The following is a 27,312-nucleotide window of genomic DNA, read 5'->3' as shown; positions in this document are numbered from 1 at the left end:
ACAAAAACTATGAAAATAATAAAATAAATTACTTTTGAAGTTAAATTAATAAATTTTAATTTTCAAATGAATTCGTATAAGATAGGATAACCATGATGTAAACTAACTATTCATGTACATGCTGTCGAAAAAACTTTTAGATTTTTGACAATGTTTAAATATAAATACATTCTTGAGGACCAAGCTGACAAAGTAATACTGTTTATTATAATATTAAAGGTCAAAGTTATTATTGAAGTAAAATATATTTTCTATCAATCATTAATCCTACCACACTGCTGTGAATCAATCGTTATAAAACTTTAAAAAGTGTGATGTAATTTTTATTATCTTGTACTAGCTGATTATTTTATCGAATAAAATATTAAATTATTTCGAAATCTATTTACGTTTTTGAAAATAATTTTATATGATTTTCGGTCAAAAAAAAAAACACAATATTTTTAATTAATAAACTTTTTTAAGTATTTACTTTTTTTAAATGAAAACATACATTTTTTATTTCATATTTTAAATTAAAATATTTTTCGGAGTATGTCGATACATACAAATCGAAATAAAGACTAGTAGTTTGAGATTTATAAGTTTAGTATTTAAAGTTTTATCGTAAGACCAACATTTTGCGGAGTATCCTCCACTCATCCACTCAACTAAACATAAAATACTTATAATTCGTAAAATATTTGTTCGATTTTCGATTTTTATATAATATTGAAATATTCCAAAAAATATTTTTCTGCAGAATATATAATTAAAAATATATGTTGTCATTTATTTAAGTGAAAACTTAAAACATTACAACGATAAAAAATATATATATTTTTAAATAATGTTATTTTAGTTCGACTGGAAATTATGAAAAAAAAAATATTTCAAAAACGTAATATAATGATGAAAATAGGTGTGAAACCCGTGAAAATTTTTCTACTGTAATAGCTAGTATTATGTGTATTGTGACATCGAAAATAGATAACTGTAATATTATATAAGGTGTTAAATTTTAACTCAATGATAAATTAATGCATACAAAAAATATTCTATGCTGAGACCTGCCTGTCTCAGCATCTATTTTTATTAATATTTTATTTATACAGCTATTTGTAATACATATTTTTTTATTTATGATATGGTAGGACTGGTAGGTTAATTTTAACTAACTTTTTACAAAATCATTGACTTTATTGTATTATTACTTAATAATAATTCTATAAATTAATTATGAATTCACAGTAAATAATTAAAATTTAGTCTTGATTTTTCACGAACTTCGTCTAATTTTTAACATTTGATTTTGCCATTACTTTTGCCATTTTATAAATTAAATTGAAGTAAAATATTAAAATATTTAGAGTGCGCTTTTTAATTTTTAGACTAATCAAAGGATATTTTATTTAATTGAATTAAAATATTCAAAAGATGAAATTGTTTGTTTTATCTTAATTTAAAAATATTTATATTAAAATTTATATCATATTTAAAATGTATTTTAGTATAATCTTACTATAATTACTCAATTGTCTTCTGAATTATTACACATAGTTAATATAATACAATAATATTGTGCACGCTGTACCATTATGCGTGAGCCGCAAATATCACATGAACATAATTTGAATTCTACATTAATAGATGTTTAATGGTTTGTCGGTTCTGGGAAGTAAAACTAATAAAACTAATAATAAAAAACGAAAATTACCGTTTGATGGCGGCGGCGGTGGAGGAGCAGGTGGTCTATCCGAGTAACCGCCGTTAGCCAGGTCTTCGGGATTTTCTGGTTCCTTGTCATCGTCTGGCTGCAATAAAAAATAAAAACATACACGGTTAGTTTTGTATGTATGCTCGGCGGCGAGTTCTAAAACTCAGCTAGAAAATGAGAAATTAATTTACACGGTAGCCGGGCGTTTTATGATAACTGTGGGTTGACAGGATTTTAACGATTCTCGTGTAGAATCCGACTAACAGGCAGACTGAAGCGTTTCGCGGGGTGTTGTTTCTTATCAGATATTACGTGACCTGAAACTTGGCGTACCTCACACGAGTACAGGCCGACTTTGGGTTTTATTGATCATCGGAGTGCATCGCGACGGACGGGGAGTGGAAAAATTTTACGATTTCAGATATGAGAATAATAATAATAATAATAATATGGCACTGACAACAGAAATCACGTCCATTTATAAATACTTTAAGTGCGGTTACAAATAAAGCGGCACGGCAATAAATCATTTCTAGAAATTGAATTTAATTGAATCGCATTAAAATAATGTATAATATTATTATGTACGTAACGATTCGCAGTATCCGTTGAGTATGGAATGTTTCAATATCATAACACAATATCACACCAATCGCATAATATAGAGAATATAATATAATAAAATATAGTTTAAACCGACGTGCTAGGCATTCCATTCGGACGTCACCGTCATCTGCGACTCGTCGTTTAACTGTCGTCCTATCGTCCCGAACCAACTATTAATGCATTAGCAATGATATGATTGAAATCTCTCTCTTTCTATACACATATATATTGTGTGTGTTAAATATGCGTTTGAAATTATTGTAATACGACAGTCTACTATACCCCAAACAAAAAATGTGTGTATTTCTCTGGTTTTGTAACCGGTACGTTTCGAGAGGAAGACGATTCGAATGCGCTCTCAAAAGCACGCCGCGATTCCATGTGTATTTTAAATATTGTGTTTTTAAATCGCGATGGACATCTAAAGTGGCTTGCTGAATAAATCTGAGAAGCACACGCTCTCCGGTCGCGTATCCGATGTTTGTGTTCCGTTCTACAAACGGTCACGTCGAAAGTATAAGTGTTGAAAAAACAAATAGCACTTAACCACGAAAACATGTGATGGAACACGGTCCATATGTCGTCCGCGCGCGGGGTTCCGCACCGCAGCACTTAACAGCTCCGAGTACAACTACTGTTCCGAGCAAAGTCCGAAAACCGAGGTAATAATTGTTGCGAAAGGGGATCGGCCCGGAACTTTTCGTGCGCGACATAATTCAAAAGGTTCATCGTGCGAACATTTCGTGGATGTTCGCGTGTTATATTTTAATATCGTAACGTACACATCGTGTCTCTAACGTTAAGATCGGCTAGTCTGACGCAGACAAGCGTATCAGAGTCGAACGTCCTGAAGTATACCGCACCGGCGCCAACCACTTCGCTGTTGAATTATTGCACGGTAGCCGACGATTTGAGCAAAACCATATAGGTATTGCGATGATATATAACAACGATATTGTCAACGGTGTTTGCTACCATTTTTAAAGGTATTCGGTTAGGTTAGGTTAGGTTAGGGGTGACCGTATTTTTTTTCGAGTTTAAAACAACCTCGTCGTTGTCAGTGTTGCGCACTTTTGCGGTGCTCGCCAGACTAAATTTGATGAAAACATAATTATAAATGTTATCAATACTATAGGTATGTTCTAATCGAAACATTGATGTGCGTTTCGATATAGTGATATCATTACATTAATATAAAAATACATTAAAATAGGCATCGTAATATCACAATTACCTACTGCGATCAATCGACAATAATAATATAATATCGAGGTTAGGTTAGGTTAGGTTTTTTTTTTTTTGTTATGCGTTATATGTGACCAGTACTTTTGTATATTATTTTGTGGAGGAGGTGTAAATGACTGTTGTCTATCGGCAAAAACAACTATGATATATACTATTTCACGTAATACTGCAGAATAAAGCGGGAAAAGAATGGAACGGATTTGGCATGGTTTTCATTTTAAACGGTGAGTTCGCTAAGCCTTTCGTTTGATTTATAGTCCCAATATTGTGCCAAAAATAATTGACAAGGTCCTCGTTGAGCCCGCGTACTTTCTGCAATATAAATGACTCGATTCGACGTGTCTCTTTCACTATTCCATTCCAGTCGCTGGCTTCGACGGATTGTCTTCCGAAAATACGATGAGTATATTTTAGCCATTATATGGTAGACCCTAACAATGATAAATTCATTTTTTTCCTCGCAAGAAACAAAACACGCCATCAGTACAAGCGCAAAGCGCATTCCATATTTTTTTCGTTACACTTTTGTTATATCCAATATATCATATAACTGTATTATACGTATACTTTCATCAACCAAATGCCGTACATGTCTACGTTTTTAGACGTCCTCCCTCCCCCTTATACGATATAAAACAGATCGGCAATCCGATTAAATAAAAATGAAAAAGATATACATGGTGTGTATCAACTGTACATTTGTATCGTTAACACAACAATAGAGGAATTTGTGGACTGTGAAATTAGATTATCGATAAGTTTTTTTTTTTTTTAATCTGTTTGAAGATAATATAATAGTAATTGTCTATTGTGGGTCACACGATTTATCCGTTCGCAAACGATATACTGCTAGAGGGTAATAATACATAGAATATAGTGAAATTTCACAGAAAAAAAGACAAAGGTAAAAAAAAAAAAAAACAATAGGTACCTATGCGATTTAAAATATAAAAGTTTAACTACGAATATTTTTTATCTAAATAACACGGAAAACTGATAAGGATAATAACGTTTAACATTATATATTCGGTGAATAAAATACGTTTTGATTCGTCGCGATCTTACTAATGAACAATGTGTGTAGCGTATAATACACACGAAGTTATACACATTTATTTGCCACAATTTTGATAGTGTAAACAGAGTGGCAGGTTTTTTTCCATTAGAATACGAAATGTAAATTGTTTGTTGTATTATTTAGTATGCTAAGTATCGGAATCGTTATAAAATTCCTTTTTGCAGTATAAACTGTACCTAGTTACATAGTTAAATTTAAAATTATCATAATTTGCAATAGGTACCCATGTCTTTGCCTGAATTAAATAGGATTGTCCGTATTCAAAATTGTGCCGGATAAACGCTTTGTATTATTACAATTTGTATTAGAATTCAAACCTAGAAGTGTGTGTACTAGAGTATTGTGATTGCATTAAGTTTTACTCTTGTGTTACAAATTGACGGCCATTATCATACCTTTGTAAAAGTAATGTTCTTTCGAACGGTCCCACTACTATTTGTTTTATTATTTATATGTGTTAACTATGATGAATGAATTAAATACGGTACACTAAGATGGAAGACTTAATTCCGTTCCATAATATTATTATAACTAAATGATTTAATCAAAATTAATGCTAAATTTAAAGTTATAAAATTAAACCAAATATTCATGATTTGTATATTTTATTCTAACTCAACTTAAACATTCATTAAAAAGTAGTAGACAATACCTCACTAATAAAATATATTCTGCACACGCTTAAAATAAGCTAATAATTATATTCATTAATCAATGTTAAATACATTTCAAAATTTAAAATATATCACGACTGGGTGCACGAGACATTTTAATTGGAATTCATGTATAATTATAGGATTAATTATTTTTTACATATAGCCATGCACATTTTCTGTTCTCACGAATTAAAAATTCTATCAATTAAACCATGAAAATTAAATATCCAAGAAAAATAAAATCCTAATTTTCGATTATTCAGTTAGGATGATAAATTAAAACAATCACAATTTATTTTAGAGTATTTAAGTAGATTAAATTATTTTATTCAGAAAAATACTTTAAGTAAATTAATATTCATAATATGGCAGTGAAATAATTTAGTTTTTCTCATTTATATTCTATATGTATACTAAAATTAAGATTATATAGGTGGTGAATATTTTGGATAATTTAGACGCTAAACATTATTTCAATGTAAAAAAGGCATCAAGACCGAAATAACAACCTAACCTTTTGGTAATACATTAAAATTATTGATTATCTTGTTATTTAAACAATATTGTTCACCTACCAAACATTCTACGTATTCCACTGTTGTATTGACTTATAATAATATAAACGTTTTAACCATATTATAATGTGCATAGACATTGTTTTCATATGCATTGCGGTGTACGTTGAGTATTATTTATTAGATAGTTAAATGTATATTTTACAGGGCGATGCGAATAAGTGATGTTTTTCACATTTCGTACTAAACATTAAGTAGGTGAGTAGACGTTTCAGCATTTTGGCGGTCTACGAGACTAGTGCGGAAAAGGTCCCAAAAGTGTAATTTTGAAACCGAAACACGAACGAGTACTTACTAGGAATTTTGTTTTTGAATATTCCGAATTTCGACGTGGAACAGTGCTCTCGAGCAGTTTTAATTTTACTTTGAGTTGACGAAACGCGTGGCAATCACAAAGGTATAGTATAGGTACCTACGTACGTATATACCATTATCCAACTCCCCTTAATGTTACCAAACGTGGTAGAACTGGACTATTATTATTTCTTTGGTTTATTTTATACTACTTTAATATACAATGACTTCTTTTTTTCAGTATTTTTATGTTTAGCAATTTTATGGGTCCTGCCAAACAAATATTGTATACCTATATAAATACTTGATTTATAAAGGAGAGGGTAGAAAATAATAATAATAATATTCGTAGGACTTTTTGTGTACGATTTGTGGTCACTAGCCAGTTTCCCAAAAACGACAATCTTATTTAGACTACTGTGGGTTTTAAACTTTGTCCAAACCGTGTAATCTTTATGAGGCTTTTATCTGCCAAGATATTTTTGGAATTTGTTTTCTTTCTTTGTTTAAAGTTTTGCTATGAATGTCGAAGCATATTATTATTATTTTTCATTTTTTTTTTTGCATGGAAGAGTTTTATGGATTTTGGGCAGAGATAACAGTAACGGGTAAACAATACAAAACACAAAAATATACGGATTTAGATATTTTCAAATTTTCGTTTATATTTTCATTTCCTGTTATCGCACTAGAATATTGTCGTGAATCGATATTGTGTTTGTTAAATTTTATAAAATATATATTTTCCTGTTTAACCTTATAAATTGCACTATAAGTATGTCAATTATAACAAGTTTTTTTTATCATTAAAGTGTTGCGTATTAATACATTTATTATTAGTATCGTTGTTATTAAAAGTTATACTCATATTATTTAAAATATACAATATACGTTATTATACTATAATGTTTTAAAATAATATACTATTTTATCGTGTTATAAAATACATATTGATTTTTGTATTGGGAACTCTAACTTAACTATTAATTAGCCACATTTTATTCTTATGAGTTTTGTGTATTTATTTTATAAATCGGTGTGTGACATGAATTATATGAAGTTCATATTATTGTTCAGATAATCAGATGTTGATATCAGCATTGAGGAACATAATAATAATTATACTTTACATATCAATTGAATATTAGCTTAGCTCACTTGTAATAAATTGCTCTGTATACAGAGTTTGATCAGTTTCTTGGATTAATGTCTTTAATAGCACATTAATATTTTATTAGATCATTAAAACTCCTATACATTTTAACATAGTTTGTAATTATTTCCCTCTGACCCACGCGTAACATAGACAAAACTCATTCATGTAAATTAATTTTTATAGCTTAGTAAAATTATTTATAGAATATAATTATATTTTTGAGGGTATGTCATATTGATTTTTCTAAATATAGTCCAAAAACAATTTTATATATTACGTTTGAGTGCATACATTCAAATAATAATAAAATATAATACCGATATGTCAAACCCTCAAAAATATAATCATCTATAAATAATTTTTTCAGAATGTTATTTTACTCTAAAATATTTACTTAAAAATCATAAAAATGGTTTTACTTGGATACGTTTTATCTATGCTGCACGCGGGTTTAGCGAAAACAAATATTGCAATGATATTCTCTTATTGTTCAATATTGTAATTAAAAACGATATACGCGCTTTTATACACAAAGTTCATTCAAAACTCATAGGTATAAGGTACTTTTAGACTTTTAGTTAAGAATAAATTTAATAAAATTCAATCAAAAGTTTTAAGGAAAAAGCGATTATTTAAAGGATCACTTGAAACATTGAAGACAAGTAGTCGCCTATTTAAACATTGCAAATCGTTCTATTTTAAAATATGTCCCTCATAGATCTCATCAAATATTTTTATTTTGTTTTGTCAAAAGATTAATTAATTTTTATGTTTGTGAAAATACATTAATTTTATATCTGTATTTAAATTATGAAGTGATAAATATACATAATCAATATATATCAAGTTACAATATTATTACACGAGTAGAATAACCAATATAATATATTATACGTTTATATGATACCACTAAATATGTTTATAATGTATATAATATTATTATAAATACATATTTTATATTTTTCTGGCATTATACCGTTTAATTATTTCTAATGTTTTTATTTATTAAATTATAAGATGTATTGGTATTAACTACGGTAATGCGAATATACTCTTATATAATATACCTGAAAATATTATAATACTTTAAAAATATACCAAACAATTTTAATATGATCATATTTATAAAATATACGGAATCCTACAAACAATGTTTCACTCAAACTTGATTTATATCTAACATTACCATACATGTATGTATATACAGTATAATCTATAGTACTTATTGGTGTATTACAAACAATTACAAATTTATCATTTATTCATATTGAATCAATTGTTGTAATTTAAAAACATTCATTAATTTTTTTTAAAAATAATATGAATTATATTTTTACCGTTATTTTCTCCTAACAATGAGTATATAGTTCATAAAACATTTTAAAATTCAATACATCCTCATTAATCTTTATCATAAATAATCATTCGTAAATAATATTATACCTACACTTAAACAATTTAAATATTTATTTAGCAGTCAAGTTTTGCCATTTAACGTTTAATGTAATGTATTTTTAATTTTCTTTTCACGAAGTTGCACGTGTTATTTCAACTTTATTATGTTAAAATTTAATAAAATCGAAGAGAAAATCGGTTACAGATAAATAAATAATAACAGAAATAAGCCATTTAATTTATATCAAACTGGCCTATCCGGTAAAATATGTTCTATATTTAAAATGATAAATATTCTAAAAATATAAATATAAAATTACAAAATTATAAATTATACAACTATAAAACAGATTCTAAATTTTAATTATTCAAAATATAAATAAAAATGTCTTTTGATGCTAACTAAATGTTGTTATATTGTATACTTACTAATTTTTAAGACAATTTTTTTTCATATTTATAACCTGTATTTACTAACTATTATTATATAGAGATATTTATTACGTTACATAACAATATTGAATACGTTCTACTAAATGGTGTTAAATTTGCTAAATGTATTAGTGCAACTAAATTCAATTTTAGCTAATTTCTCATACACAAGGTATAAGGTACTATTAATTGTTCTTTTGTGTTAGATTAACTTTTACATTTGTTCGAACATAAGTTCTAGACATGTTATCATTTTAGAGGTATTAATCTACTATAGAAAATAACGTTAGACCTAACTTAAAAACTAAATTTTGGATAAAATTCACTTGGAACTTGTTACTATTAAACAGTCATGATCATCATTGTTAACACCTACAATGATGCTAAGCCACGAATTAAAAAAAACTATTTAAAAACGAAATTTGTTCATTAAAAATTTACTTATTATAGTATATAATTTTTTTTTTTTAGTACATAAAACCATTTATTTCACTTCGTTAAAGATATATTATTTGAATTACTAGATTGAAAACCCGTATTAAATACAATTATAATTAACATTTAAGATTTTATTTGCACATCAATGACCATTAAAAAAACTTTGGGTTCTGCTACAATATTATATAGCATAATAGTATAAACTATATCTCTACGGGATTAGTATTATATATATTATGCTTATTTAATTTTTTTTTTGAAATTTTTTGCTCACAATTAACGACTGTGTCTGGCTTTGGTTTTGTAATCTGGTTGAAAAATTGTTGCGTGGTCTGTGAGTATTATGCGACATCATTTGCGAACGTAATTAAAACAGGGAAAAGGCTATTTTAATTAAACGGGGTTAATGACTTTTTATTTGTGGCTAGACAAAGAATTTAAGTACGAACTTATATAATCGTCGAGTGTCTGTTGAACACACGGCAGGTGCCAGGTGTAACGAATTACTAGTCTTGGGAAAAACTGAAATGCGTTAAAACACATCTGGACTCACCAGAAGAGAGGTGCAGAGATATGAAAAAAAAAATAATAACAATAAAACAACGATATATTTATCTAATTACGTCATTAGCGCTTTTTTTTTTGTAATCATTTTTATTTCCACGTTCATTTTTCATTTCGCAAAGGTGTAAAAAAAAAAAACGAATTATAAAATAAAAAGGTGTAGGTAATTTTCAAAAACTTAACCTCGCCTATTAAAAAGTCGATGTATTCTTAAAATGTCTAATTACACGCACAGAATTTGTACCGCAAAAGTCAGTCGTTAGGGGTTTTCTTTTTTGTAATCCAGCGCGTATTGTTGATTTATTTTTTGGAATTACATTATTATATTATTATCACATGGACTCTTTATACGTTATACATGTTACCCCAGGGACAAGAAAATTCCGACATTGGTCAGACTTTATACTAAAAAAAAAAACAATAAATAACTAAATTATGTGTAGGACGAATATATAAACCATAAATTACAAAACTATCGAATTGACAATTTAAGTTAAATTTTTAACGTGATTTGTTCGTTTTATAGTCACATATATACAAAATTATATATTAAATTGTCTACAATCATTATTTAAAAAACCTAATTATAAAATAATTTTTTTGTATCAATACAACATTTTTGAATCATAATATATATATTTTTAATTAGTAATTTTATCAAGTAATTTACAATTTAGTAATATTTAAAGTTTAGATGAGCGGAGATAATCAATATTTTGTTGGGTATTGTTGTGACACTCTAGACAATTCATCGATACTATTAAAATAGGCATATAATTAATAATTTAAAAAATTTTCTTTTGACATCACATTAAATTAAAATGATGTACAATTTTATTTTCAAAGACGTTAATGTAGTTTTCGACATAATATACCTAGACATTAAAATTTTTCATCTAATATATAATATTAAATAACTATATTTTAGATATCTCATTTCTAAAATGATTCACTTATTTACTTTATTCATAATATTAAATAAAACGTATGACACGATAATTTTAATTATATTATACATATCAATATATTGATGATTTATAATAAAGAACATAAAAAACTGTTCTAAACATTTTCAGAATACTGAACATATGTAACTATTTACATGTCTTAAATGGTAAATATAATTATAATTTATACCTATTTCATATGCTCTTAAAATCTGAATAAGTTCAGCTAAAACAAAATATAACAGATATAGAATCTGTTCAAGTTATTGAAATTAATTTTTAATAAACACACAAAAATTAATGTTAAATAAAAGATTCATCTACATTTTAAACATAATTTATTTTAACAAGTTTCATTTTTGTCTTTATTAATTTCAATGAAATTGTTAATACACTTTCGTACACATTTATTATATAATAAATATTAATTTACTGAGCAATTGAAATTATTATATAATATACAAATTAATATTATATAATGCATATTTTACAAGTTACAATCATATTATTAACATCCTTGAATGTGTACAAATATACGTCACGCAAACAAATACATTTATAAATACTATAAGAGTACTTACAAAACACTGTGAAATATGGCTGTGAATGTAATACTTTTGTCTTCCATGATAACTGTACAGCGATGGATGCACCGCATAACAATTAAAATCATGATCAATGTGTAACGGTGTATTACAAATTATGAGATTAATTAAGACGAATTAATCTATCAAATGGGTTTTAGTATTCTTAATGTGCGTTTAAATACCATACATTTGAATAATATAATAAATGCTATATAAACATGCTAGAAACCAAGTTTAGAATTACAATCATGCATATTTCAATATTTTGCATGATAAAGGTATATTCACAATATTATGGTATTATGTAAAATTGTCGACAAATTTAATATATAATATAGTATGAACGACCATCGATATAAGTTCATTTTCGTCATTCTAAAGATTCATCGAAGATTATTTCAAATATCATAATATATGATATACTTTATACGAGTACACGCAACGACATTTAATACCCCGAGTCTATACTCTCTACACAAGTTTGGTTTTCTCGGCGAGAAACAGTTTTTTTTTGAATTGAAATGAAATTAATAAATAAATATATAATTTTTTTATATCATAATAATACGAAGGTATAATGGGCAATGCGTATACATTTATTAAAGTTAATATCATATCAGACTAATAAGATGACCTAAAAAATAAAATAATCGACAATCGACACGGGTGTAAACATTAATTTATTTTACTTATTATAATATCTGTTGTGAAAAACTTCACGTCAGCTTGCAGATACGTATGACAAACAGTGTCACGGGACAGCTTCAAATTTATTTACCCCCGGCGGCAAAATTTAGTCATTTACGACTAACGTTGTATATTTATGCTGCAGGATATACTATAAACATTCGATACTTTGACCTTCTCTCAGTACCTCTACCCGGAAACATACATTAGTGCGATTGTACTATAGGTTTGTCCTATCGACGTAAAATGTATCCTGAAGGAATATATTAGATTACGACATACGCGCGACAGTCGACGACTCTGTCGAAAACTATCGTGTAAAATATAATTAATATATAGACGTATCATCGCCCATACAGGATGATTATATTATTGTGGTATAAATGACTTTCCGCCCTTCCCCGTCGAAACATATTGAATCACATACAGACAAACAATAGACACACACACACACACACACACACACAGGTTCTACTGCACGTGCCGTTTACCATATCCCACGTGATTCGTTGTAGCGGTTAGCAAATTTCCTCCTGCAGACCGTGTGCGTGTGTAGTGTGTGTAGTGTGTGTTATCCAGAGCTTCGAAAATTAATTCTATTGCTAATTAATGCTCGGGGGTTTGTGGTTTTGGATAAGTAAACATGGTTTGGGAGGAACTGGAAGACTATAACCATACTGTTACTCGATATGGGAGCGAGGCGGAAGATAATACGCGGTAGGTTATTGGTCATTACGAAACTTTTTGTTATTGCTGAAACAATTACATTTTTTTCTCTTGCTATAGTTTGCTTTATTAAAACCACTAATTCACATTTATTCGTATACAACACCACCACAGATGATACAAATTGGGATATTGTGCACAATACTTGTTTTATTGTTATTATTCTAAATTCGTAAGTAAAAATATTAAAATATTTTTGTACAAAAATGTATTATGAAATGAATGCAGTCAATTTTATGAATACAATAAAATCATTTTATAATTCGAATGATATTTAAGAATAAAAAACGAAAAAGTATAAGTAGGTGGATATTGTTTTTGTAATAATATTTAAGCGTATTGCAGTGTATAACTGTTATTTGTCTCACACAAGATTTTCTATTAACTAAAATAAAATGTTTTGTTACTAAAATCACTTAAGATATTTATATAGTTATATATTATTATTTCTTTATGTCACGTTTAGTAATTATAAAATTACAAACAATGTATGACTTTTTATAAAACAAAAAAAAATTTAATTCAATTAATATTATATAATTTAACTTCTTAACCTAACTTTATAAGTGATAAAGTTAATAAGAGTATAATAGGTCTTTGTAAAATTTAAATAATATTATATTTACCTAATAACAGTGGCATAGCTGATGGGGTCCATGAGTGTATGCCCCCCCAAGAATTTTTATTAATGATGCCTGAATCACTGTTATAGCCTATGTAGCTAATAAAATAATAATTGAAAAAGTTGAATTCCTCGTGATATTTTGTGGTGTATTACAATTTTTAAATGGCCCTCCTCTAGATTAAGTTCCAACCACGCTACTGTTTAATACATATAATACTACTAAATAGTACTCATATAATAGCATTATAGGTGCATGATTAAATATACCTATAAAATAAATTATTAATTAGTACTATTAGTAGTCAGTAGTTAGAAGGACATTTTAATTAAGTCGATAAATTCATATTATTTATCTTTTTGTAAACTTGAGATTAATTGATAATGCAAGAGATATTTAAATCTTTTTAGTTGATAAAATTTAAATGTCAACAAATCTATTATAAGTATTTAGTTCATATAATAAAAAATATTTATTTTAATTAATTTGTATTGTATTTTAATTGCAAAATACAGTTGGAAATACTATTTTATTCAACCTATAATTTTAATAGTACAATTTTAAACGAGTACTCCACGTTTTTGTTACTTAAAAGTTAAAACAAACTTGATATTTTAATTTTTAGTAGATAACGAAGTTAAAAATTATTGGAAATAAATAAAAAAGTTATTCTTATTTCATTTAATTTTATTTATTTAGTATTTTACTTTGTTTTAAATAATTATAAACTCAAACAAATTAATTGTAAATTAATTTTTAATGTAGGTAGGTATAAATTATAATTTTATTACTTAAACTTTATTTATATAATTGACACTTTTATTTTCAATTCATTACGATTTGGAAAAGTTCAAATAGAAAAACCGACATTGAGATAAGTAATTTATTTTTTCAACAGCTTATTGATAAATATCATACTAATTTTCATAATTTATAATAGGAATGATACTTCACACATAATATATTTTTAATTTGAGACGAGCTAGGAAACAATTGATTTTAGAATCATAATATGTTGTATTTATGATTTGAATATACTTGGTAGAAGAGAAATAATTTACATTTACCATATAGTTTGTCAATTAAAAATTAACAGTAGAACAATGTAAAGACATTTACAAAAATGCAAAATGTTATGTGAAAAATGGTTATTAAAAATAACTTTAATCAAATCGATTAATTTGTAGATAGCCTGCAATTTATGAAAACATTTAGTTATTTTACATTATGTAAAATTTAGTTTATATGATTAGATTATAGTTAATATAAGTTAGTTTTTTGGTTTTTTAACTAAAAAAAAATTCTTAATTAATATAATATTAATATGTGAGTCTGGTTATTTCAGTAACTCTATGATTATTTACATGAAATGTGAGTTAGATAGTTAAATAAGCAACTTTAACTAATAATGTTACTTCAGCTATTGGTGATAATAAAAATATACCTATTAGTAATTAATGCACTGTGTGTAATAATTAAATTATAGATACTTATCTCGAAAAATTATAATTTCTTTTTTATTAATTTATCTTGAAATAAAATACAAATGTTAATTAAACGAGTTTATTATTTAATTAGGTACTAACAATTAGGTGCATTTATAATATTATTAGCAAAATTATATTGTTTTTTTTTTTATATAGGTATGTATATATATATATTGCTATTTAAAGTGTCGTAAAAGGTATTTAATTAGAAATAATTTTCAATATTTTTTTGTTGAAAATAATTTGCTTATATTTGCTCAATATGACGTATTTGCTGTTAATTTTTTTTAGTTGTAGTTCTAAATGACGTTAAATAAATATAATATACATCTGATTAATTCTAAAAGTTAAATACTATTTTCTTACAATGATTATTTTCTGTCAGCGACTGATGAGGGTCAAATCCTATTTATATAGGAGTGAACAAATATTTTATGAAATGTCAATCACTTACAAATACATAGTATTTCTATCAAAAATATCATAGATTTATAAGCATCTATCCTATTTCGGTATATTAATGTTATGTTATAAACTCTAATTAATTCATATTTTATATTAAAGTTATATTAACTATCGTAAATGTTATTTGATTTATGTAAAAATACAATTTACATGTACGAAGAGCTTTTAAAATTTACAATTTTTTTAATATATAAATAATTGTATAAGTTAGTCACTGTAAAAATCACAGTATTATGTAAATGTAAATGTCAAAAAAACGTACTAACATGATGTTATAGTATTGAAATTGTTCACAATGGTTTTTTTTAAATGATAAATATTTCATATATGACATGTATATATCATTTTTGTATAAAAATATGTTTTGTACAGTACTTTTGCAGATTTTTAGCGTTGAATGTCCTTAAAGTTTTAGTCAAATTAAGTTCCACGACACAAAAATTAGTATAGTAGGTACCTATGGATATAAGATTCAAAACGAAATATATTTAATAAGTTCAAGATACAACTTAAAAACCAAGGAAGTGTTAATCTGCTATATAGTAATAATAATTTTGGTTTTTTGGTTTTTTTAGATTAAAAATTAAAGAACAAAAATAATGTTATACTTAAAGTTGAAAATTTAATCATTTTTATCCTAAACAGTACATATACACGTAAAAATAGTCCATTTAAACCAATACAATTTTTGTAGCACCACTATTTTATAAGATCCTGATTTATTAGAAAATCACTTATGTATTAATATTCAAGTATAATAATAATATTACTCTATCCTTAATTTTAAATATTTAAATAACTCTAAAATAATAAAATTCTATACAGCATACATATATTTTACAAAAGATTAAGAACCGCTAAACTAGATTCAATCTGCTACCTTAAATACCTTGATATTGAAAATCAAAAAAAAAACATTGTTTTCTATAGTGTCTTCAGGTATAAAAAAGAACACTTTAAGACATTTTAAAACCAATACATTGATTGCTTCGCTCAGAATCTAATAAATTGCATTATCTATATACAATATACATAATAAAATATCCTCATAAAATGCAAATTTTAAACTAGATACAACGTGGATATGAAACAAAAAGAAATAATGATAGGCTTTAAAAGAAACAATCGAATCATAATAATACTTAAGAACACTCTTCAATATAAATCACGATTAAAGGTAATTATGATATTTATTATATTTATAGTTTTTCAAAATGTGTTATATAATCACGGTTTTTTTTTTTTGTGATTATAAGATCTTTCAGTTGATAATTGAATAATATACCTACTTTGTCTTCCAAATCCGATAAAGAAAAACTGTTTTATAGTTGGATATATGCAACTATTATTTTTAAATTGCAAAGGAAATAATAATGATCAATAATAAGTATCAATCATAATAAAATTAATTATAAAGCTTAATACAGATAAAAATTTAAGTAAATAGCTATAAAATATTATCTATAAGGATATTACTTTTACGTTACTCTACAACTATAAACTGAAAAAATATTTTTATAAGTTGTTTCCACAGGAAACAATATTTGTTATTCGTTGATCTTAGCCATGATAAGAAATCCCAATTGAAATATACACGTATGAAAACTTAATATGTATTATAAAATATAATAAGCTAATACATGTCTACTTACTAAAAATTAATATATTTTACTTGATATGTTGAAAAGACTAAGTAAATAACGAATCATGATATAAAATTATAAAACATATAATTGTATATGTATTATCTATGTACATTATTTGTATAAATACAAAGATGGGTTTGGGAAAACTTGGCCTCCATGAGCTATCGTGATGCCTCCTTAAGATAATATTTAACTTTATTATCATGTTTATGTTTTATACATTTGTAATCAATACTCTATAAATTATGTTATAGGCAATAAATTAATTTAACTTATTAGTTATAAGTTATTATTTTTTTCTATCTCCTACTTAAAAAACCATTTTTTTTTTTATATTTCTGAATTTGTTATATACATGTATAATAAACTAATATAACTAATATACCTGATATATGATGTTATCGACTAATATATATAATATGTAATATGGGTCACGTTAGTTCAGTGGTTCATACAATAAACAAAACATAGAAACAGTAATAACTATTAGACATTTGTGTTATGTTATCAAAATTATACCGATTTTTTGATATTAGTATTGTTGTTATACTTATAAATAGATTTTTATTTGTTTATAAGATTAAAAACTATAAAAAATGTTAGGAGCACAGAATAAGACGGATTTATGGATTTAAGTATTATAATTTATAAACAATGAAAGAAACTTATTCAAACAAATAAACACTAACCTTAAGAACACCATTACTGAGAATTAAAGAAAGACGTAATAATATAATCACAAGAAACACATGATATATTTCTCAACTGTATCATCTAAATCTATTAACATTAATTTGTAAAACGTATTTAATATTAATAATTATTAATATATGCTATTAACTGTATTATATTATTATATTATTAGTATATATTAGTATATTATTATTATTGTTATTATTATTACTATTAATTTAATTTGGGATTATTTTGAATTGTTTTATAAATTAATTTATAAAATAGCATTCCATAACATTGTAGAAATTACATTTTAATCAATTAACAATAATTACAGCATGTTCTTGCCAATGTCAGACACTATATCTTCTTCTAAACGATAAGGTTATAAGAAGTGATCTAGTTTAATATTCGATCCAGGTAAAACAATGCATAACTATCATGTTATCGATATGATAATATAGTTTTAAATAGTTTTAGTTGATGCATGGTGTATATTATTTATTTATCTAACTATACCGGCTATACCTAACTATTAGTGGTTATGTATTTAGCAGTTTTTTTTTCTCATTTATACTTTTGATTTTTTTTTTATTATAATTATTAGTTGTTTGAATATTATAGAAGCAGATAATCAAACTTTTTAGCTTTTAATAGTGTGCTTTGATATTTAATTTTGCGAAATATTAATTTAAATTGTGTGTTTAGCCACTATGCTTGAAAAAGTTAAACGTTTATTATATCAAGATTTTATGCAATAATAATTTGTAGTTATTTTAAATATATATGCGAATTTTCCATTTGTTAACCAAAATTTAAATAATTTCGATTGAACTAGACTATAAAAGCATAATATTTTTTTGGCAGGGTTGATCAAAAACATATTTTATAAACAGTATAATGTTTAATAAAATATCATTGTATATATATATATACTATTTCTATTATTAGTTTTAGTAGTTGCTGGTTCAACCAAAAAAATATTAACATTTTAAGGCCGCATAATTCAAAATAAAAATTTCGATCATTAATATTATAATCATAGAATACTCCATCGCAAATTACAGTTAATATTAATATTAATTACGTTACATATTATATGCATAGTTGATTTTTTTTTTGGATTTTATGAATAATTAAACCCTCAGAGTACGGTATTATCTTCTCCAATTAGTGTTCCTCGTCGCAGGACAATAAAACTCAAATCCCTGCGTGCACGTGTAGTGGTTTCCACCACTATATTATTATTACTGTTACTTTTACTATGAGGTGGGCTGTCTGATGCACACAAAATATTATAAACGTTACGCACCGCTCCAGCACCATAAAAGCAGCAAGAGATCGCTAAAAACCATTCTGATGACTGGTATGTTCGTCGCTGTCGTTCTAGTCGTTGTGGTACTCGATAGTGCGCTCTCTCGCACATAATACTGAGTAATCAATTTAACGTAAGACACTTATTATTAAAAAAAAAATAAAGTTTTTAAAAATTATTTTAACATAATTTCAAGTTTTATTTAAATGTCATATAATATGATTATCTATATTTCTATATATATATATAATAATAATATATTCTTAGCAATTATTATCGTTATTGATTTTTAATTGTTTACTTGTTTTAACGACATCATACATTTTTAATTCCTTATTTCGAAGGAAAATATTTTTTTTAGTACTTCTACGTATTAAAATGTAGGAATTTTCGACGAGTTATTTAAGAGGCATAAGTAAGGCCTGAAATTATATGCACTAAATATGTATAAAATGTTTATGCATTTATTCAATATTATTATCAATGAAATATGCACTAAAAATAATATTATACCAAAAAAAATATATTATGGATAAAACGTATTAATTTCAATAATATTTTTTTAAATCAAGTTTAGTTTAAAAGATTCAAACATTTATTTAATAATTTGCAGTAAATAATTGAACATTATTAAATATTGTTCCAATAATTGAATGAACTATAATAGTCTGACTAGCACATTTTGTTATAAACGAGTTTACTCATTTAAAAGATGTATGAAAAAATCAGTTTATGTAGTAAATAGAAGATTTTTATGGATTACCTGAAGAGTTATTCTTGACAAGTAAAGACTTGAATAGATTTTCAAAGGAAAATACACTCTGGTTTTCACTAAATATGTTTTTAAAATGATACAGTTTTTGTTCTACATCTGTAAAAGATATTGTGTCATACATAAAGTATGCCAAGTCATTGCTTAAAGATCTTCTGGTATTTTTTTTTGATTATAACCTCTTGTCCAGTTATAATGATATATAATATATTTAAATAAAGTTCCATACTTGTTTTCAATGATTTTTTTAAATTTATTGTATACTTCAATACATTTTGCACAATTCACCTATTTAAATTTTTTTTAAATAATTTCGATTGAAAAATAAATTATTATTATTATTATTATTTGAATACATCTTTGGTTAGATAAAAATATTAGTTATCAACTTATACTACTTTTTTTTTTAATATATGCATTAATATTGGCATTTAAAATATGCATGATATTTAAACTTGTATTAAATATGTAAAAATATGCATAATCAAATTTCACCTGCTGACTGATTAGACTCAGATTCAAATATATGTTTTATCTAGATATATATTTTTAATATATTATATATATCTTAATACTCATAAGTTATAATTGATAAACCGCTACTAATACAAAATGAGATTTTTATGGATTGAAACACTCAAAATAATATTTTGATTAGGAATATGAAATAAAAATGTACCTATGATGTCATCGAAAATAATGAAAACTCAAATAATTAAACAATTATTAAAAATAATATCACGGTTTTCCCAAAAATGTTGTTTTGTAACGATTGGAAATATACAGTAAAAGGAACGCTTTCTAATAAATTTTGTTTCCTGTAAAATTAAATTTCTTGTGTTACATGGTTCACCCCGTATAAATGTAAAATGTTATAATGTTATATTTTATTCGTCTCCATCGATTTTTCACATAAGATAAATAGTAACAAATAAATATAAATAAATAGACGACATACCGTCTGTGTATATTATTATTATTTTTATATTCGGGATATCGCGGGCCAAACTGCACACACACACACACACACGCACAGGTACCTCCTATAACGTACATCTGTAGACTCGCTCGATTGCGTTACTGTTGGATTTATGCGCGGCAATATAAACGTCCTAGGTGCGTATATAATATTATATAATATACACTCTCGTGGCATAGCAATAATACATGTGTATATATTTATAATATCTGTACACCCCCCCGCGTATTACGTCAACTGGTAAATATATTATATTGGGCGAAACGGCGTCGCGAGAGTGCGGAAAGGGAAACGCGGCCGGGGCGAGCGAGACGGAAGAAGGACTATAATAAACTTAGGTGGGTAAAACACGCGCGTGTACCAGACCCGGCTGCGGAAAAATCATATCGAACTGATGTATCGTGGGACGCACCTACACATGGGTTGGTGTATTACAATATTACATCACACCGTGTGGGTATATTACGATGGGTTTTCATTCATTTATTATTAATCTTCAACAGCGGCGGTGATCGTAATAGTACTGCTTTTCTTGTGCGCGCGCGTTATTTGACATGATCATACGAGACGCGGCCGATAAGAAATAATGTAATGAATGTGTTTTCACTGAACCGCAGCGGTTCACGAACGAAAAAATAAAAATGACTTAACTATGTCATTCGTATCGGAGCCGATTATTTCACAAATAACCGAAGTACATTACATTAATATAGTGTGTTATTATGCTCTCCGATCATTCGTCATCGTCATTACACGTGTGCATACGCTGATGACGGTAACACTCCACACCAAGTGCATTGCGTGCGGGTTGCATCCTTATCGCCGCGCGAAAAGAAATATCGAAAAAATTGTCGTGACGTCGGCGGCAGTATCGTTCCAGGAAAATCACTCGGGTACCGTATAAATAACGGTCGTATTAAAAAAAAAAAAAAAAAAACTATCTAATAGTTATCGGATGGATGTTACGTACGCCTTTGCGCATCGTTTAGCCGACACGCACGCGCATTTCGGGCGAATAGCATTGCTACATAGACATAGGTGGTACCCAAACAATAACGTTACACCGTCGTGTATTCGGCGTACGACTGTTTTTGAATTGTTTATAGTCCTAGACGTATACACATTGCTTCTCACACCGAAATATGTATATAATAATAATAATAATAATAATAATAATAATAATAATATCAGTGACGCGGTTATAGTAGGTACCTGCTGCGTACGCTGTCATTCTCCGCACAGACACGCGGACAATATGGCGAATTCGTTTATCCGCCGGCGTCTTAATTTTAATGACGTATTACAATAATATAATATTCCCGGGACAATCAAAACGTTGTTACCAGCGAAAAGTCGTATACAATTCGAGTGCATCGCTATTTGCATAATGTTTTCTAAAGTAATGTTATACGCACAAGCATTTTGATTCTCAGTATAGCACCACTGCAGCCGAGTATAGTTGCTCTGAATTATAACGCTACACCGTATACGTAATAATATTATTATATACGCACTACACGAGCTGTGCAATTTATTAGAATAACATTATTGTGTATTATACTGTATTGTATGTACCTTCGAATTAAGAATTTCTCGACGCGAACGTCATCGTCTATTACGTGATCTCAGTACGTGAGATTTGGATCACGTTTAACTAAAAATTTGACCGACATCGGAATAATTATATTCTAGCATCGACATAATATGTTTATGGGTCAAATACATACGCGAAAATATAATATTATAATTTTTCATACTTTTGTAAAAGGTTTTATGACTTCAAAACTGGGTCAGTTGTCTTAACCAACGTTAATCAAAAGCGTGGTAAAATCGTTGTAAATTCTTGGAACAGTCGACGAATTGTAATTTTAAATTAAGATAATAATGCTGTTAGATATATCGTTAAAAATAATTTAATTAAAATCGGAGAATTCAACACTTAAACAGCGGCGAAACAAAAAAATATAATATTACATTATTGAAGATAAAATATTGAAAACAATAATTATACCTATTTGAAAAGATTAAACCTGTGTAGTAATTGTATATAAGACGAGAATATTCGTTTCTGACGAAATTTATATGGGTGAACTAACAGTTTGTTTCTTGCTTTTTTATTAATTTATAAAATATTGTGAAATTTGTATTCGAAAAATCAGTGTACACGTATATTTAAATCTCAGCCGTCATACAAAAATCTAAATCGAATGGCTTAGATTTAAAAAAATAATAATAATTAGTTATTTATCACGTTGTTTCGTTCCTATTATGAATGATAAATACTTAAATGGAAGCTGGGTACACTTTCTACTCGGAAATTCCAAGCACGCCACTGATTGTTATCCTAACAGGCAACAATAATAACAGCAAATAATATAAACACAAGATACGAAAAGTGTAATAGAGATTATAACGGCGAGTATACGACGTTTAATAAAAATATATTTAGCGTTTTGTTATGATTTAAGTATGATGAGCATAAATTAATTGTATGCTATAAGCTTTATATAATGAACGTTTAAAATAAAAGTTTACACGTAATTAAAAAATAGTATAAGTATGTTAAATTAATATGGTTAAAATAATATATTTGGTCGTGCTCACCTCAGTGGACCAAGTGAATTATATGCATAACAAAAAAAAAAAAGAAAAATTTATACAAAATATCATAACATATACCTACTTAATTTATTTATTTACATAATATAATATTATATTATCTGACAGTGCAACAGTGGTGAAAATTTGAATTATAAGGGAAGGTATTTTATTATTTCAATTTTTTTTTAGTTGAAAAAATCCAACCTATGTATAAACAATAAACAATAAAATATTATTTCTAGTACGTGTGACAGTATTCCGAGTCTAATATCAGCCATCAAACTAACGTGTCTATCGTGTACGCTTGATGGTGCTATTGGTCTTTCGCAACACTGTAAATATCATTATATTGCGTCATCAATATGACAGTCTCTCTCTTACCTATCGTGATTATTGACTAACAAAAATTGTAAGTATATCGGTTTACTATCTTCGTGTGAACCCGTCAATAGGCGCGTTAGTGTGTGTAACACAGTGATGCGTGTACGAGCGCGGCGCTCACTTTTCCTATTTTTACCATTAAAAGTGGTTATTCGAAGTGCAAGTGAAAATTCCAGTATGAAAAATTAATTAGGATCACTATTATTATTTATCATTAAAAAATTCCTATACATATGCACATATCCGTTACAGTTATTTATTATGAATCTGAATTTGCTTCTGAACCCGATTGACGGGATTTACATAACACAGTACATATAGCGCGGCACTCACTTTTGTCGGGACTGACCATTTTAATCCACTGTCATTTCAACACAAGACTTTGTATTGGGTTATATTATTTATAGAAAAATTCCCAGGTATGATAACATAAGGTATAAATAGAAATCCAGTGATTCATACGCGACTACTGACGGGTAATTGTTGCAATGAGCTTATTGTTTATGAGATCTATTATCTAATAATAGCTCGTACATTGGTCGGTGGTGTAAAAACTATTTTTCACGTGTGGAGGGGGGAGATAAAAAAATGCATAACCACTCTGTGTATTATGTTTACAAATATACATTATTTAATAACGAATATAGAAAATACGTAGTTATGTAAATTATGTAAATTATGTAAGTATAGTATGTACCTAAATACAAAATAAACGAGTAGATAATATTTTCATTGAACAACTACGTCATATTATATTAACAACCAATGTAGTGAACAGGAAAAAAAAAAATTGAAAACTTTTATAATTTTTTGTAAACAAACTGAACAAATAAATTAAACTATGAAAAACGTCATATATTTAAACTCAATAAGTACTCAAAGTCAACGAATAACGAATTTCCGACTAGCCATTTACAAAGCTAAAAGCCCTGTATACATTTTCTTGGAATTTTTCTGGGATAATATCCGAGGGGGATGGTTTAATTTCTCCACCGGGCCTCTCTTCACCGACGTCACACCCATATTGTGTACCTATAATATCGCACTGTCGTGTAACAATGTGTAGCACGTATAGGGAGTAAAGTTAGTTGGCAAGTTGTACTATATAAAATGTGATGTATATTTTCGCAATAATCATATTATATCAAGTGAAATTCGATTTATAATGAAATAACTTTATTTGCTTATGAATAGAAACGATCATGCGCTGTGCGTTATATTTTCAAGCTTTTTCCAAGAAACTATACATCGCCCTCTCGATGTTTCGAGTTATTTATTGATAAAAAAAAAAAAAAAAAAAACATCGCGGGAGATTACCACCGTATCGCATCTCGCATACGCCTTTGTCCGTCGGGTACGACAACATTGTGAAACGTTTTGTCCGATTCCCATGAAATGCTTAGCTATTCGTATTGTAACAGTATACAGTAACACGAACATCGTACCATCGTCGTTACCGTATTCGCGTAGTATATTTTGATCGAAAGATGATTTTCAACGAGACGAGAGCATTATTATAATACTACTCATATGCACCGTAGGTAGGCACGCACTCTGTTCTAGTTAAAATTTGAATAATCGATTACATCATTACGGCGCACTCCGTGTGCGTTACGTTCCGCGTGCCTTCCACAGTAAGGATTTTCATTGCAAAGAACGGTTTCTTTCTTCCTCGTTCCCCGTTCGGTGCATGTACAACTTTTAATATTATGTTGTGCGGCGTTTCTTCGGAAATATTAATTATTCTGTTTTACATTTTTAATGAACTATGTGAGTTCGTTTTGAAGTGGCCGTACGTCGGACTGATGGGTGCGGTTCCCGCTGAACAAAACACACACATGATGAAAAAAATAACTGATAATGTACGCAACAATAAAACTGGTTGTTTGCGTTTTGGCCGAAAAACTACGGTCATTTAACACACGATTTTTTCGTTTTAATATTTTTACGATTGTCGTGGGAGGTGTGTAGTACTCCGCTGGCCAGAAGTACACCTAATGGGTTACCCGGTTACCACGATAATCGTGTGGGCGGAGAAGACAAAAGACCCGATGCAGACCGGTCACCGGTAATTCTACCGTAATTTACGCCTCCGCGATGAATACCGCGGTGATTGTATTTGACACTCACCATCACTGTCAGTTTTTGTATTTTTGAATAACCAAATGTTTTTGTATAGCTCAAAGTACAACATTTTATCATTGAATTCGTTTAAGATCTTATTTCACTTTTTATTTTAATGTCACGATTTTAGATAAGAGTTGTTGAGTTTTGCGTAATACACCACTAAGAAATATAAACTCGAAACCCGTGCAAGTAAAAATCTATAGTTCGACATCCAGTTGATAGTAAAACTGATATTATCATAAGAATATTCTGCTTTCGGTAAAAAATAAAAAAATAATTATTATTACTTAATAAAATTCGTAAAAGTAATTATTGTTATTATTATTATTATTATTATTATTATTATTAAAGTGGATTATTGTTTTTTAACAGTTTTTATTAGGTATATCAGTTTACTGTATTTCTTTTAAATAAACCGCTAAACTACTTAAATATTTATAATATTATTATGTAATACACACGGTTATTGCATAAATATAAATCGATTGGCACGCGTTACGTTAATATGGGATCAACATTCGACATCGCTCAAAATGAGCACATAAACCAAAATGATTTATACATTTATATGCACAAGACGTATCGTTATATTGTTGTATTACATGCTATGTCGGGCTTCTAGTCGTGGTCATACACAAACGTGTCATATATTGTACGCTACAGTGTGAACCGATCGGAGACAAATTCTTTTGTTGGCTATACGATAATATAATTTTATTGTTGCACTATTATTTATTATATTTTATTATCGTACTGATCGCACTGAATTATATTACGATTATATTATCAGTGTACCCACTTAATCAGCAACGGAACTCGGTACAATAATAATTACGTAATAATTTATTATATATAACAGTTTAATATAAGGGACGAATTCGGATTATCGGGACGCGGTGGTGGTAATATCTTTTTTTATTGGATTCAGCCACTCACGGGCTACGCATATATTGAATATAAAATAGTCGTAATAATATCGTTATTGTTATGAGGTCGGAAGACGACGATAGACGATTGTGATTCAATCCAACGCTATTCTATAGACAACGTTACGCAATAACACAACTATAGGTATTTATCGACGGGGGTGCAATTGTGTAATTAATGCAGTCCAGTCAAAATATATTTTGTCAATACAATTGGTATCAAAAACGCAGTT

The 27,312-nt window shown here is 27.4% G+C and overlaps 1 protein-coding gene across 4 annotated transcripts in view; it reads right to left on the bottom strand.

Moving 5' to 3' along the window:
• LOC113551069 (collagen alpha-1(XVIII) chain-like) overlaps positions 1–27,312 on the bottom strand; it is a 229,410-nt gene that overhangs the window by 32,119 nt on the left and 169,979 nt on the right. For all 4 annotated transcript variants that reach the window (XM_026953101.1, XM_026953103.1, XM_026953102.1 and 1 more), the window contains one exon: positions 1,697–1,793. In XM_026953101.1, the coding sequence (XP_026808902.1) occupies positions 1,697–1,793 (97 nt within the window). The remainder of the gene's footprint in view (positions 1–1,696; positions 1,794–27,312) is intronic.

Source organism: Rhopalosiphum maidis, chromosome 2 (genome assembly GCF_003676215.2).
Source record: "Rhopalosiphum maidis isolate BTI-1 chromosome 2, ASM367621v3, whole genome shotgun sequence".
NCBI lineage: Eukaryota > Metazoa > Arthropoda > Insecta > Hemiptera > Aphididae > Rhopalosiphum > Rhopalosiphum maidis.
The sequence above is the reverse complement of the archived record's forward strand: the minus strand, read 5'-3'. Positions and strand labels throughout refer to the sequence as shown.